This window comes from Sus scrofa, chromosome 2, assembly GCF_000003025.6.
Source record: "Sus scrofa isolate TJ Tabasco breed Duroc chromosome 2, Sscrofa11.1, whole genome shotgun sequence".
NCBI lineage: Eukaryota > Metazoa > Chordata > Mammalia > Artiodactyla > Suidae > Sus > Sus scrofa.
In genome coordinates this window covers 62,347,845-62,363,012 of record NC_010444.4, presented here as the reverse complement: position 1 = coordinate 62,363,012, position 15,168 = coordinate 62,347,845, and the positions used below count along the sequence as shown (strand labels likewise).

Below are 15,168 nucleotides of genomic sequence, written 5' to 3'. Positions count from 1 at the left end.
GAGATGAGATGCTGAAACAGAGCCTGAGGGTCACCCATGAGGCAGCTGAACAAGGACTGAGCATGGGGCACCAAAGTGGGAGATAGTCATATGGGCACCCCAGAGATGTTTGAGCAATTTTAAAACTTTTTGTTTTGAAATAATATAAAACACAGAATAGTGCCATTTCCATATGCCCTTCATTCGCATTCACCAGCTCTACCCCTACTTTGCCATGTTTATTTTATAATTATATATTCTATATATAAATATATTATAAATATATTTATTTTGAGCACAAGTTGTAGACATGATGCTCCTTTGCCCCCAAATTCATCACAGTATGTTTCCCAAGATCAAGGGCATTCTATTATCTAAACACACCACAGCTTTCACCCTCTGTCCATATTCAGAGTTTTCTGTTTCCCAGTAATATCCTCTATGTCATATTTCATTGCTGGTTCAGGATCTAATTCCTGACCATGTGTTGCATTTAATTGTTACGTTTCTTCTTGTGCTTTCATCTTCATCAGTTCCTCATCCTTTCTTTGTTTTCCATGACACTGACATTTTTGGAGAATCAAGGCCACTTACTTCACAGAACATCGATTAATAGGGTAGCCTGCTGGTTCCTCATGACCAGGTTCAGGCTGTGTGTCTTTAGCAGGAATGCAGAAGTGATGCTGGTCCTCCCTGGTGTGTTTTATCGGGAGGCACCTAATGTCACTTCCCAACATGGGTGATGTTAAACTTTGATCACTTGAGTGAAGTCACCCCAGTTTCTCTACTGTAAAGTTACCACCATTCTCTTCCCATCCCCCTTCACAATGAATAAATATCAACACCGTGTGGGATGGAAGATACTTTGAGACTATATGAATATCCTGATGTTTGTCGAAATTTCACCACTGTTTTGGATGCTTATTTGTGATTTCCTCTTATGATTTTTTAAAAATTGAGATAAAATTCAGAATTCCTGCTGTGGCACAATGGGATCAGTGGCCTCTTGGGAGTGCTGAGATGCAGGTTTGATCCCTGATCCAACACAGTGGGTTAAGGATCCGGCATTGTGACAGCTGTGGCTTAGGTCGCAACTACGGCTCAGATCTGATCCCCGGACTGGGAACTCCATATGCTGCGGGATGGCCAAAAAAGAAAAAATAAATTGAGATAAAATTCACATAAACTAAAATTACTATTTTTCGTTGCTGTGGCTATGGCATAGGCTGGCAACTGCAGCTCTGATTCAGCCCTTAGCCTGGGAAATTCCATATGCTGTAGATGTGGCCCTGAAAAGCAAAAATAATAATAATAATAATAATAAATTAACTATTTACATTTAAAAGTGTATGGTTCAGGAATTCCCCCTCTGGCACAGTGGGTTAATGATCTGGCTTGTCTCTGTGGCAGTATGAGTTCGATCCCTGGCCCAGAACAGTGGGTTAAGGATCTGGCATTTCCTCAGCTGTGGTGTAGGTTGCAGGTGCGCCTCAGATTTGATCCCTGGCCAGGGAACTTCCATATGCCTTGGGTGCAGCCAACAAAGAAAAAATAAAATAAAGTACAGTTCAGTGGTATTTAGTGCAGCCATCACCTCTATCTAGTTCCAAAACATTTTCTTCAACCCCAAAGGAAACCCTATCCCAATGAGCGGTCACTCCTCACCCTCCCTCCCTCAGCCCCTGGAAATCACTAATCTGCTTTCTGTCTCTTATGGACCTGTTCTGGACATTTCACATCAGTGGAATCGTACAATCTGTGGCTTTTTGTGTCTGGCCTTTTTCACTGGGTCTAACGTTTTTGAGGTTCATCCGCGTTGTAGTGTTTGTCAGTGCTTCATTCATTTTTTATGGCTGAGTAATATTCCACTGAACGGCTAAACCACATTTTGCTTATCCATTCATCTACTAATACCTTGGTTAAACACTAGAAGAGGAAGAGGTAGAGTTATGATTGTGGCTTAGTGAGTTAAGAACCCAACTAGTACAACTATAAATGCAATACAATTCACTGAGTAATTAAAAAAAAAAAAGAACCCGAGTAGTATCCATGAGGATGTGTATCCAATCCCTGGCCTCGATCAGTGCATTAAGGATCCAACTTTGCTGCAAGCTGCAGTGTAGGTCAAGGCTGCAACTCAGATCTGGTGTTGCCATAGCGTAGTGTAGGCTGGCAGCTGAAGCTCTGATTCAACCCCTAGCCTGGGAACTTCAATATGCCACAGGCGCAGCCCTAAAAAGAAAGAAAAAAAAAAAAAAAAAAAAAAGAGGAAGAGGTGATGGAGGCAGAGAAGTACAATTAGAGAGAAAGATGAATGAAAAGCCCGGGGTGAAATTTGAACAGCTGACTGGAGCCCAGCATGGGAGATGACCCCCAGCCCTGCTGAAGCTGGTAGATAGTCCAGCCCCAGGGGACAGGTACTGAGGATGTTCTGCCATTTCCAACTTGTGAGTGCAGCCTCCACCTGAGAGAGGGAGATTTCCACCCATCTCATGGGTCAGCCCCCATGGGGGTGGGTATCTGCCTATCCTGTGGTGATTTGGCTGGAGGCTTCCTAGAGGAAGAGCTGAGATCTGAACCCAGGTCTGCATGAACCCAGGCCACGTGGAGTAAAAGGGGTAGGGGTGGGGGTGGGGATGGGGATTGGACAGAGAAAAGGACAAACGTTGCATAAGTGGCACAGCCTGATTCACTGTGAGTATGCTGAGTCAACAGGCCCGTGGGGCAGGCAAAGCTTAAGTCTCTCACCAAGCCTATTACACCAGGAGGAAATCCAAGTCCCTCTAGCCTGCTTTCAAAGCCTTCAGACCCTCTCCAGCCCCTCTTACCCCTCTCATCATCACACTGAGACAAACTCCATCTTCATCCAACAGGCTCTGAACTCTCATGGCCTTTGCTCCAGTTCTTCCTTCTGCGTGGGACACCCTGCTAGTTAGAAGTTTGCTTCCTCCCCAAGCAGGAACTCACAGCAGATGTGTTCTCTTTTAAAAAATGCATTTTGTCCTAGTGATAGGGAATGCTCTACTATTTCCTGCCCATGCCACTGCTTTGCCCATGTTGGTCCCTCTTTCTAGAATGCCTATCCTTCTTCACTTCTTATACCTGCTAAACTCCTATTCTTCAAGATTCCAGCTCTAGGAAGCCCTCTCTGCTCCCAACCCCTGGCTCTCTAGCACCCTCTTGCCCTATTACATTGGCCTTGCCCACAAGGGGCTGTGGGTGTCTGTATCCTTCTATTTCTCCCCTCCTCTATACTGGGGGATCCCCAGGAGCCAGATATCACCCAGCATGAGACAGGCACAGAGAGGGCAACATGGGAGGGTTTGGTGCCTCAGAAAGTTGCTGAAGGACTTGGGATGTTCAGCCCAAAGGAGCCATCACCACAGGGACCCAGACCACTCTCTTCAATATAATTCTAGAGATCTTGGGGTTCCAGAGAAGGGTCTGGGGATCCAGGGGCAATGGTAGGGGCTGGGGATCCAGGGGCAATAGTAGGGGCTTCAGGAGTAAGGGTAGCTCCTCCTCTGATCTATCTGAGAAAGGATTTTCTGGTGGAAAGATGTTCTAAGAAGTGCTGAGCACCTCGTCACAATGAGCAACCAAGAACCTCTCCACATTTTGCTAGGCAGGAAGTCCAGAGTCTGCTACTCTGATGATCTAATGGCCCCTAGTCCATGGCAGGCAGACAGAGAGGGAGCATAATGGTAAAAACACAGACTGAGTTCAGCATGGGAAAGAGGGGGGACAAAGGGAAGATGCATTTACAGAGCTTCTATTGTGTGTCCCTTCTGAATCCCCCACAACTCTAAGGGCACCCTCTCAGCAAAGCAGAAGTTGAGCAAGCCCATTCCAGATTTCTGTTGCTGCCCTCCAGCCATGGTCGTAGGAATAGTCTAAGGTGTCCAGATCCTCGGGGGACAGGACAGTTAGAGCAACCATTCCCACGGCTTTGCAGCAGGCAGCCACTTAGTTCCCAACGTAGTGGGGGTAGGGGTGGGCTTGAGCTGTCTCCCCTGCCCCTGCCGGCCTCCTTGGTCAGGGACTGCATTTCTCCTCAATGAGCTCAGTCCCCTGGGGATGCAGGACCTGGGGCCAGGCCAAGACACAGCTGCTGGGCCCAGGCCTGCTTACTGGGAACCTGAGAACGTGCCCTTGACTTGTCTCTTGGGACCACAGTCCCATCTTCTGCACATGGAAGCTAGGGCCAGACCCTCATGCCTAGGCAGTGGGCCAGGGAGCCCAATAAGAACCAGCAGGAGTGAGGGCTGCCAGCTATGGGACCCGGGAAAATAGTGGGAAGTCTGGACTCCAGTGGTTGTGGGCTGCAGACCTAGCCAGCTATCCTAGCCACTGCCTCCCTGGGGCCCTCTCATGCTCAAACGCTCCATGGTTCCCCACTGCCTAGAGTGACATCCTCCTCACCTCTGCTGGTTTCCCTTCCCTGTCTCTCAGCCTTCCCTGTCTTTGCACAGACTGTGCCCACTGCCCAGAACACCCTTCTCATACTCAGAAGACGGCTTTCTCCTGGCAGCTCACTCCAACCCTCCAGCTCTTCTCACCTTCATTCAATCATTCAACAAACATACTGAGTAACTACTTGGTGCCAGGCCCTATTATAGATGCAGGAGACAAAGATAGAGCAGATTCCAGACAAGAAACAAGAAGGCAAACAAAGAACCATAGGATGTGACATGATAGATGGAGAGATTTCAGTGTAGGGAGTAGCTGACAAGGGGACATTAGAACTAAGAACTGGGATTTCCCACTGTGGTACAATGGGATTGGCAGTGTCTCTACAGTGCCAGGACACAGGTTCTACCCCTGGTCCGGCACAGTTGGTTAAAGGATCCCGTGTTACCACAGCTTTGGTGTAGGTTGCCACTGCGGCTGAGTTCTGATCCCTGCCCTGGGAACGCCATATGCCGTGGGGCAGGCAAAAAAATTTTTTTAAATTGAAGAAATAAGACCTGAAGGAGGAGAACAAGGCAGTGAGGCAAACGGCCTGGAAGCATGTTCTAGACAGAAGCAATAGCACGTGCAAAGATCTGTAGAAGGAATGGGTGAGTGAATAAGGGCCATAAGGAGGCAAGTGTGCTGGGTGCAGAGTGAGCAAGGGGTGGGAGCTCAGGGAAGCTGATGTGAGCCACATTCCAAGGGGGCCAAAGGGTCTGAGGTTGTGTGGAAAGCACAGTGGACAGGGGGAAGCTGAGCTGATCAAGGTTGGAAAAGCAAACATTAGAAGGTCTGCCATTGAGAGTTCCCATTGTGGCACATTGGAGATGAATCCAACTAGTATCCATGAGGATGTGGGTCAATCCCTGGCCTCCCTCAGTGGGTTAAGGATTCAGCGTTGCCGTGAGCTGTGGTGAAGATTGAAGACTTAGCTCTGATCCCATGTTGCTGTGGTGTAGGCTGGCAGCTATAGGTCTGATTTGACCCCTAGCCTGGGAGCTTCCATAGGCTGCGAGTGCAGCCCTAAAAAAAAAAAATCTGCCGTTTCTTCTCCCAGGGACCCTTCCCTGAGGTTTCCCATGGTCTCCTCTGGCTCCCACAGCCTCTTTCATCTCAACCCTGTCCCCATCATGTGATCCTACCTGGTTCCCACATCATTCTGAGCTCTGTGGGCCTATGCTGAATCTCCAATATCTAGCATAGAGCCTGGCATATAGTAGGTGGGAAAATTGTCAGTGGAATGAATGAATGTGCCCAGCACATCTCAGGGGGAAGGACAGGACCCAGGAGTTGCCCAGAACCAGACTTTGAGATGTCCCTCCCTGTCTGAACACAGACATGTCTGGCCTGCATTAGTTTAGGGCTTGGTCAGAGGAAGGGATGGGGCTTGGTGGGGCTTCCCAGAGGAGGAGTGGGTATGAGGGCTGAGTGTGGAAGAAAGAGAAGTGAAAACAAAGGAACTCACTTCAATGAAGCACCTCCTGGCTCTGTAGCTCTGGGAAGGGGAAGCAGGGAGGCCACACCCCACCACTTTGGGGGGGGGGCGCGGTGGATTCCCTGCTTTAAGATTGGGCAGGACATCCAATGGATGTCTTGGCCTCATGGACTCCGGGCTCAGATCACTCCAGCCTTCCTTGCCCATGGCCTCACCTAGGACCTCATTTCCCCCCAGCCACTCCACCTCTGGACTGACATCACGACGTCCTTAACTGCCTCCTTGCCTCCCTGGCTTCTGAAACTTGTCTTCTTTCCTTCCTGCAGGTCTGGCACTTGTCCCCCCACCTTTCCTCCTGCTTCAGAGAAGGGAAGCACCTCCCCAGGGCTTTCCATTACCTTCTCCTCTGGCTTTGGCCATAGGTTGTCTCTTCCATGACAAAGTGAAATCTGCAGCCAGTGCTCATCACATACACACCCCTTCCCCAAGCTCCTCTCCCTCTCCCCTGCATCTCCCCCCATCTCTGGCTCCATTCTTTCCCTTCTCCACTCTGCTCCACTCAGCCCTGAGAGGCTGACCTCTACAGACTATATCAATGGATGTCCTTGTCCTCTAGTTTCCAGGTGGGTTTAGCCAATCGGAAGCATTGGAAGAAGATAAAGCGGGGGTGCTGGGAGGCAGAGAACAGGATATTAATCCTCTTATATCTTTCCCTGTAGGGTCACCACCTTGGCTGACTGTGTTGCCTGACCAAAGTTCCCTGTCCACACAATCCACACAAACCTTTCTCTGGGCTCTGCTAACATCCTTCCTTCCACTTTTGCAGTCAGAGGATCTGCTAACATCTCCTTCCCAGTCAGAGTGACCCAGAGATGTGATGACTCTATAGGGGTGTTCACCGGGTGTATTTCACCAACCCCCAAACCGTTGCATGTGGTCCCTATATCGAATCAGCCTCAAACTGCCTCATCTGAATGTGCCAGTTGTTCCTTCCAGGCTGCCTACTGGGCTCCCCTCTCTTCCCTTCCATCACTGCTTAACAGTGCTGAGAGCATTCAAACCCTCTGTTCTCAGCCCCTCTCGGGTTTCCTTCCTTATGATCTGCATGGCTCAATCCTCTCAGTCTCTCAGCAGTTTTTGACACCATGGGCTATACCCATCCTCCTTGACCCCAGCCCCCAATTCCTGGGGCACCACACTTGTCTGCTCCCCCCGCCCCCTATTCTGTGATTTCTCAGCCTGTCCCCAGTCTTCTCTACTCTGTTCTGGGGTGACTTCATTGCCCTTCTGCCCCACCATACATGGATGCTTGCTGGGCTGTCTTTGTCTTTAACCCATTAGATGCTTTTAAGTCCTGCTTCAGGGGTCTAGCCCTCTCAGATTGAACAGGCCCCAAATCTGTTTCTGGCCTTCCCTGTATATCTGTTCCTTCCCCAAGTGCCTGGAACTGGACCTCATCCTGTTTCCTGGACCACTCACATACTCCTTCCAGGCCTCTCCACCCACTCTGCCTCTGCCTCTTCACCAACCCCCAATAATAATCCAGACACACAGATCTGTCTGGGACCCTCCTCTGCTGGCCTCCATCACACTGGGGATCAAGCTCTTGGCTTGGTGTTTGAAGCCCTTGGCAATCTCATTCCAAACTTTCCTCCCAGTCTCACAGAAATGTTAAATCACCTATGTGTATGGGAGGCTTCCGTGGGTTGGGGCACGTTCTTGCAGGATTCATCTCTAGGACCGCCCCCTCCAATATTTCCTAATCCCCTTCAGGAAAGTGCCCCCCGCCCCCAGTTCCTCATTCCGCTTGGGCCGGCCACCTCGGGAGTGTGTCTGCTAGGCTTGTCTCCGCCCGTCCGTCCTGGTGCGGGGCTATGGCTTACAGCTGGTATGAGGGACAGGCAAAAGAATGGGTGACTGGACAAATGACTGCGTGATTAATGAATAAATGAGGGAAGGTGGTCTGAGGCGGGGGCTCAGAGACGGAAGAGAGAGAGGCCGAGCCTGAGACCGGCCTACGCCAGAGCCGTCCGAGTCCGAATCCTCCCGGTGCAGCTCCCTCCCAGAGTGATGCGCTCGCCTAGTCCCTCGGCCGTAAAAAAGGCGCGCCCGGATTGGCTCAGGCTGGGAGAGGCGGGTTTCGGCCAAGTTACGAACTGCCATTGGCTCACTTGCCAGGACTTTGCCCAATCAACGTGATCCTCCCCACTCCCTCCCCTCTCCCATCTAGTCTTTCTCCGGCGGCAGCCGCGGAGGCGGAAGACTGCGCCTTCTTGTTACCCAGGCGACCGTCAGCGGACCCCGTCGCCCCGGCAACTGTTGGAGGCCCTTGTCAGCCTTCGCTCGGGCCCCTCTGGTCACCCAGACAACCACTACCCGTTCCGGTTAACCATCAGCCCTTTCCTCGTCACCCTGGCAACGGGTCACCAGACCCGACGTCCTGATCCTGCACGCAGGCCTCCTAGTCCCAGGCTAAGGTCCGGGGCTCCCTCCTACTCTCGCCCATCTCCCGGGCCCCAGAGGTGGGAGGACGGAATGGGTGGGGCTCTGGGGTCTGGGCTGCGATCGGAGCTAACAGACCATCGTGTTCAGAGGCTTTGCGCAGCCCTAGGCCTGTCTCCTCGCTTTCACTCTTGCGTGGGACTGTTCAGCCGCCACAGGGAGCTTCTCAAAATGCAAACCATGTTCCTCCCCTGCTGAAAACCCTCCCCTGGCTCCTCTTGAGAATCAAATCCAAATTCTTAGAAGCCCCTGGCGGTCTGGTTGTGGCCTCTTCTTCAGCGAGCCACCCCCCTTGCTCTGCTCTAGTGGCCGCTTAATCGTCATGTTGCTACTCGAATAGCCCAAGCTTATTCCAGCCTCTGACCTTCTCTTTTCTTTTTTTCCTTTTTGTCTTTTTAGGGCCACACCCGTGGCATATATAAGTTCGCAGGCTAGGGGTCGAATTGGAGCTGTAGCCAGCGACCTACACCACAGCCACAGCAAAGTGGGATCCGAGCCGCATCTTCCACCTACACCAGGGCCCGGGCAACGCCGGATCCTTAAACCACTGAGGAAGGCCAGGGACTGAATCCATGTCCTCATGGACACTGGTTGGGTTTGTTACTGCTGAGCCATGATGGGAACTCCAGACCTTCTTATTTACTGTTTCACACTCCCTGAAAATTCTGTCTCCCAGCCAGGAAAACCTTTCCTGGGCCCCAATCTCTCCCTGCCTCTTGTCTGTTAATTTCAGAATGGGGGCTGTGTCCTTATTCACACTCTATCCCCAAGGCCTAGAACAGCTTCTGATCTGACACATAAAATGAATGAAAGGATGTTATACCGGGGACAAGGGAAGGCAGAGGGGGTGACCAGCAGGTAGACTTTGTCTAGGCAAGCCCATTCCAGAGAAAAGAGGATGTATTTCTGAGGTACACTGAGTCCCCAGATTGATTCATCATGTTGTTCTAAATCATGACAGTGTTCCCAAAGGGACAGGGAGATAAAAGTTAATGCTGTGACCAGTCTGGGGCTGAGTGGTTCATCCTTGACTTACACAGCCTTCATTTGGAGGCTGGAGCCAGGAGCCCCCAGAAAGAACCAGCAGAAAATGTGGTTAATCTGGAGAAGATTCCAGGAACTGGAGAGGCAGGCCTCAGACCCCAAGATGATCATTCAGGGAGCTGGTCCCTTCCTGTCCAAAATCTCACATATCCTAACAGAGCTAGGAACTGTTTTCCCATGGATCTGAGACTGGGATCCCAGGCATCTTTCCAGGCTGTGTTGAGAGAACTTGACCTCACAAGGCCTGGAGTCATGACCAGGAGGAATATCATGGGAGCTGCTCTGGATCTGGCTGGAGAGGAGTCTGGACATCCACCTACCTGCCCAAGAGGGTCCCCCCTTGGTGAGGTGGTCAGGAGCCAGGAAGGGAGGCCCCCTACTCTTAGGTTAGGAATACCCTCATCCGAGCTGTCCAGTGGAACACTGAATGCTGATGTGGCAACTGAGACCTTGAAATAGGGCTAGTGTGACCAAGGAACTGCATTTTTCATTGTATTTAATTTTAATTAATTTGCATTTAAATGGAAGTAGCCAGATGGGGCTACAAGTACTATATTGGGCACAGCAGCTTTTAGCTGAAGACTCAGACTGGAGGTGGAATCCAGGGATAGAAAGGTCAGAGTTTATGGTTTGTGCAGCTCTGGGCATTGACTTTGGCAAGAAAAGTGGGACCTCATGGAAGGGAGAGATAGGACACTCAGCATCCAGCTCCATAGAGAGGCACGGCGGGTTCCCAGGGTCAAAGTGCTTGCTCACACGTGCATGCAGTCATGCCTGTGTGTGACCATATGGTGGTGGTGTGCCTGAGGGCATCCACAGAAGCACTTGTGTGTAATCGAGGAGTTCCATGCCTGTGTGCGTCAGGAGTCCATCCATCCATATATATATATACACACATCGTGTGAACTCCTGAGTGCACGCAAGCCAGTGAGCAAGGGCCACTAGTTCAACAGGTCTTGTAAGAAGGTCCACATGTACTGATGCATTTCCTCAGCATTGCTCTGTGGGATCCAGTGCCCCACACCTGGCAGGATGTGGGCCTCCAACCGGCCAGGCACAAAACGGCTGCTGATGGCCCCCACCAGCCCCTGTTCAAGATAGGGGTCCTTCTCCCCCCATAGCAGCAGTGTGCGTGTGGCCAGCTCCTGGGGTTCCAGGGGGAAGTTCCTGTGATTAAGACAGACAGGCAGAAGGATGGCTGCCCCCCTCTCCTCACCCCCACAACTCTCCTGAACTTCTGCCCTGGGTCTGGACTCACCTGAATAGGTTTCGGTAGTAGTTGAGAGGCCCAGTGAGGCCACCAGGCTGGGAGAAGTCATAGAGGAAGGCTTCAAGCTCATTGGGGGTCAAGTGTGGGATGCCCCTCTTGCGGTGGGTGAGGGTGGTCTTCAGGATCTGGGCACACAGCAGGACACTGCTTCGGTCCCATCCCACGACCCTCCACCCAGCCCTGGGGCCTTTACCCTACCACACCTGGAAGTCAGACATGGACAGCAACTTCTCAGGCAGCCAGGGAAGCTGGAACAGGAACACATAGTTGGAACGGAAGAACTGGCTGATGTGGCGCATAGAGTAGTCTGGGGGTAGGGAGGAAAGTCAGGCATGAGGCCTGAGTCTGGGGTGGCCCCACACCACTGCACTCCACACACACCCAGGTCAGGCACACAGATGTGCCAATGCTCAGGAATGCCACTGCTGCCTGCCTGAGCCTGTGAGGACACTTACTGATCCTCTTGGCTGAGGCATCAGCTTCCCTCTGTGCCAAGTGTCACTGTACCCAGAAAACGAGGGTGCTTCTCTGTACAGCTCCCTGTAGCCCCCACAGCCACTGGAATGCTTCCCTACCTAGGCTTTGATGAATTTCCCCTGCCTCATTTGGCAAACGTTTATTGAATACATACTGTATACTAGACTCTGTTCTAGAACCTGGAGACAAAGCAGTGAATGGAACAGACAAACTCCCCTTTCCTCAGGGAGCTGGAGCTAGAGATAGACAACAACAAAAAGAAAGAGAAGCGCTCCTGCTGTGGCACAGTGGGTTAAGAATCTGACTGCAGGGAGTTCCTGTTGTGGCTCAGTGGGTTTATGAACCTGACTAGTATCCATGAGGATGTGGGTTCGATCCCCGGCCTCTCTCAGTGGGTTAAGGATCGAATGTTGCTGTTGCTCTGGCTGTAGCATAGGCCATCAGGTGCAGCTCCAATTTAACCCCTAGCCTGGAACTTCCATATTCCACAGGTGTGGCCCTGAAAAGCAAAAAAAAAAAAAAAAAAGTATCTGACAGTGGGCTGTTTGCTATGGAGAAGTGGGTTCAATCCCCAGTGCTGCACAGTGGATTAAAGAATCTGATGTTGCTGTGCTATGGCTCAGATTCAGTTCCTGGCCCAGGAACTTCCATATGCCTTGGGTGGAGCCATAAAAAAAAAAAGGAAAAAAATTAAGAAAGAGAGAGCTTAAGCTGGGACTACAATACCGAGAATTAAAATCAGGTGAGATGTTAGGCATTGGGTAGCCAGAGATGACATCTCATGCTATTGCAGTCGCTTAGTTACCTATGTCTTCTCTGCCAGAAAAAAGCCATTGAACATATCTCGCCTCTGTTTCCCCAACTGGACCGTGGGTATAATAACATTTTCATAAGCCCAGGAGGCTTCTGTAGGTTACGCTATGCAGGCTCCTATCACAGCAATTGTTATCTGTAAGTGCTCAAAAATATTTGAGTCCCTCCTAGGTGTATTGTCATTGACTGTAGATTGGGAGCACTCCAAGGAAAGGGGCCCAGATTTACTGCTGTGCCCCCAGGCCCTGGAGTGTTGACTGGTGGACACAGAAGTGCTGACACAAACACACACCACTTCACACAGGCACATCCCAGACTCCCCGACACACCTTGGTACACTGACATGGGGGCAGCGCTGACTACTACCATCCGCTCCACCAGGGATGGATAGTAGATGGAGAAATTCCAGGCGAGGAGTGCACCCCAGTCATGGGCCACAAGGATGCACTTGGAGTAACCTGGGGGGGCGGTCAGAGGAACCAGAGTAAGTGAGTTGCCAGGAAGAGGAGAAGAAGGGGTGAGGGAGGCCAGGGATGGGATGGGGGCACATCCCCACCCAGGCCCAGAATGACATCCTGGATGTCTGCCATCAGCAGGTCGATGGTGTAACAGTCCATATCACTTGGTGCATCGGAGGAGCCATATCCCCGCAGGTCCACAGCCACCACGTGGAAGTGGCTCTGGAACTCCCGGATCTGGTAGCGCCAGGAGAACCTGTCAGGCGGGCCAAGGAGGGAGGTTGAGTCAGGATCCCCAGGCTGCACCTCTCCCCTACGCCCAGCAGGGGCCCTGGGCAACCCCACCTTCCTGCCCTGGACGTCTCAGAAGGAAGGATGGGGAACCCTAGCCTGAGAGTGAGGTCAGCAGTGCCTTGGGTCCAGGACAGCTTCAACATCAACACATTTTATTTTTTGGCCTGGCCCTCAGCACAGAAGTTCCTGGGAGAGCCATTGAACCCATGCTACAGCAGTGACCACTGCAGTGACAACGGCCAGGTCTTTAACACACTGCACCACAAGATACTTTGACCAGATATTTTGTCCCATCCCTTCAGGGCCTCCTGTCCCCATTTGTTTTCGTGTAGACCTCTTTCCCTGAGGGGCCTATCCGGGCCCTATACACTTTGTGCCCCCAGTCTACCTAGCCCTTATCCGCGCCTCCTGGCTGCCCTGGTGGTCCAAGCTCCACCTCCCCCAGCCCTGTGCATTCCAGGCCTTTGGGTCTCAGACATACCAGTTCTCCGGGAAGCCATGCAGAAACAGCATGAGGGGACCATTGCCGCGTCCAGCAGAGACATAGTGCAGGTGCACGCCTGAGCTCTGGGAAAGGGCACAGTATGCGACTTGGGAAACCCCTCTTCCCTAAGAAGTGTGGGAACACTTCACTTCCCACACCCCCCAGGCATGCGCAGATCCAGATTTGGATTCAACTATTTGCCACCCCGCACGGGTCTTAGACAGCCCCGCCTCCCTGGCTCCTTGACCCTCGAAACCCCGGTGGTGCCGCCCCACGCACTCACCTTGAGAGTCAGGAAGCAGTGCTCGCCCAGCGTGGGGTCGTTTAAGCAGGCGGGTGGGGTGCGCCGGGGTCGGCCGCAGCAGCCGCGTCGGGGCCGGCACAACACATGAGTGAGAGCGATGCAGCCGTAAACTGCTGCAGCCACTAGGGCCGCGGAGAACACGAGGCTCCACATGAAGGCGCGAAGCAGCTTCAGAGTGAGGCGCGATGGCGCCAGCAGGGCCGTCACCACCAGCTCGGGCATGTCACCGCGTTCCGGCACGACTGCGTGGCCGTCTAGGGTCTGGGCAAGGGGCACTGGCTGCAGCGGCAAGGCGGGATCTGGGCTGCGGAGCCCACCGCCTTTGGTCTGGGGTCCCTCCGTGCTGTCGGGGCTTGAGGAAAGCGCGGAGAGAAGAGGCTGGCAGCTCAGACCGAAACTGTCACCGCGCACTACTCACCTAAGTGCTAGGTAAACACCTGAGCGCGACGGTGATGGGGAACAAGGAGGCTCGAGGTGCAGGGGTGGAACTGCGAGGACCAGCCCTAGGGTGGTTGGGGTGGAGTCTTGGCGAGAAGGGAAGCTTGGGGCCAGGACTGTGGGCAGGATCAGAAATGCTTGGGCGGGGCTTAGGGGGGCGGGGTCTAGTAGGCCTCCCTGTTGGGTGTGTGGGTGGGGGTCAAAAGTCGAGAGGGAGAGATAGGGTCCTGCACAAACAAGAGACAGGGGGGCACCGTGGGTGAAATGGGCGGAGCCTGAGATAAAGGGGCGGGGCAGTGCAGGGTAGGTACCGCCTACCGGCTGGAAAGGTGAACTCAACTAGGCCTACCTAGGAGCGTTGCGAGGGCTTGGGGCGTGGCTAAGGAGGGTGCGGACGAAGGTGGAACCGAAAGAAGGCGGGGCCTAACGTTGGGCCGAGAAGGTCTGAGGCTGGGCCAGGATGGCTTGGGTGCGAGGGCTGGACCAATGAGCTGGGGATCGGCCTGCATACGGGCCAATGAGACGGAGGGGCGGGGTCGGAACCTAATATGGCGGGTCAGGCGGGTCCGGAAGCGGAAGGTGTGGGACAGACGGTGCCATGACTGGGGTTGGGAGGGTGGCGTGGGGTGTCGCCACGGCCAAAGCATGCCTTGGGAGACCCTGCCGTCGCCCTCTCTGGAGCTCCCCACCCGGAAACGCGCGACCCTCCCTCCTTGCAGCACCTTCTCCAAGCCCTGGTTCCAACGGTGGTTCAGCCGCCTCGACCCCACGATAGCCTCCAGTTGGTCCAGCGGACCCGTCGGCCCGCCCCTGCACAGATGTGATTGGACAGAGGCGGTCATTGACTTACCAATCTGCGGTTGTAGACGCCGGGGCTCCGCGGGTGGCGGCAGCAGGCGGGAGACTGACTTCTAAAGGATATATGCCTGAGCGCCGAAGAACAGGGATGGTTGTCATTGGGACTCTGGCCAAAGAGGTAGCTGAGTAGGGCCAGGCGAGAAGTCTGGCAGGATACCTTCTTCCTCCTGTTTTGCAAACTTCCCCCAACATCCCGAACATTTCAAGGTCATTCATCATTTAACCCTTACAACAACCATTAGTGTAGGTAGTATTATCACCTCCCTGTATTACGGTATAGATCACGAGCCTGAAATTCATTTGCCTAAAGCCTAATAGCTGGTTCAACAGCAATCAGAACTTGAGAAAAGCAGCAGTCTT

General features: G+C 52.7%; 1 protein-coding gene across 1 annotated transcript; it reads right to left on the bottom strand.

Annotated features, from left to right (window-relative positions):
• EPHX3 (epoxide hydrolase 3) lies at nucleotides 9,895-14,482 on the bottom strand. Its single transcript, XM_005652901.3, has 8 exons — nucleotides 13,931-14,482; nucleotides 13,492-13,773; nucleotides 13,206-13,291; nucleotides 12,529-12,686; nucleotides 12,302-12,430; nucleotides 10,886-10,989; nucleotides 10,671-10,807; nucleotides 9,895-10,579 (listed from the first exon to the last, which is right to left on the bottom strand). The coding sequence occupies exons 2-8, from the start codon at nucleotides 13,732-13,734 to the stop codon at nucleotides 10,354-10,356; spliced, it is 1,083 nt and encodes a 360-aa protein (XP_005652958.1). The 5' UTR covers nucleotides 13,735-13,773; nucleotides 13,931-14,482; the 3' UTR covers nucleotides 9,895-10,353.

Bases quoted from the DNA above. Each gene is read 5' to 3' on its own strand.
- EPHX3 (XM_005652901.3), bottom strand. From the start codon at position 13,734: ATGCCCGAGCTGGTGGTGACGGCCCTGCTGGCGCCATCGCGCCTCACT. The intron at 10,990-12,301 runs GTGTGTCGGGGA...CCCTACCCCCAG, and splicing joins CCCCATGTCAGTGTACCAAG to ACTACTCTATGCGCCACATC. The intron at 10,808-10,885 runs GTGTGGTAGGGT...CTGTGTGCCCAG, and splicing joins TGTCCATGTCTGACTTCCAG to ATCCTGAAGACCACCCTCAC.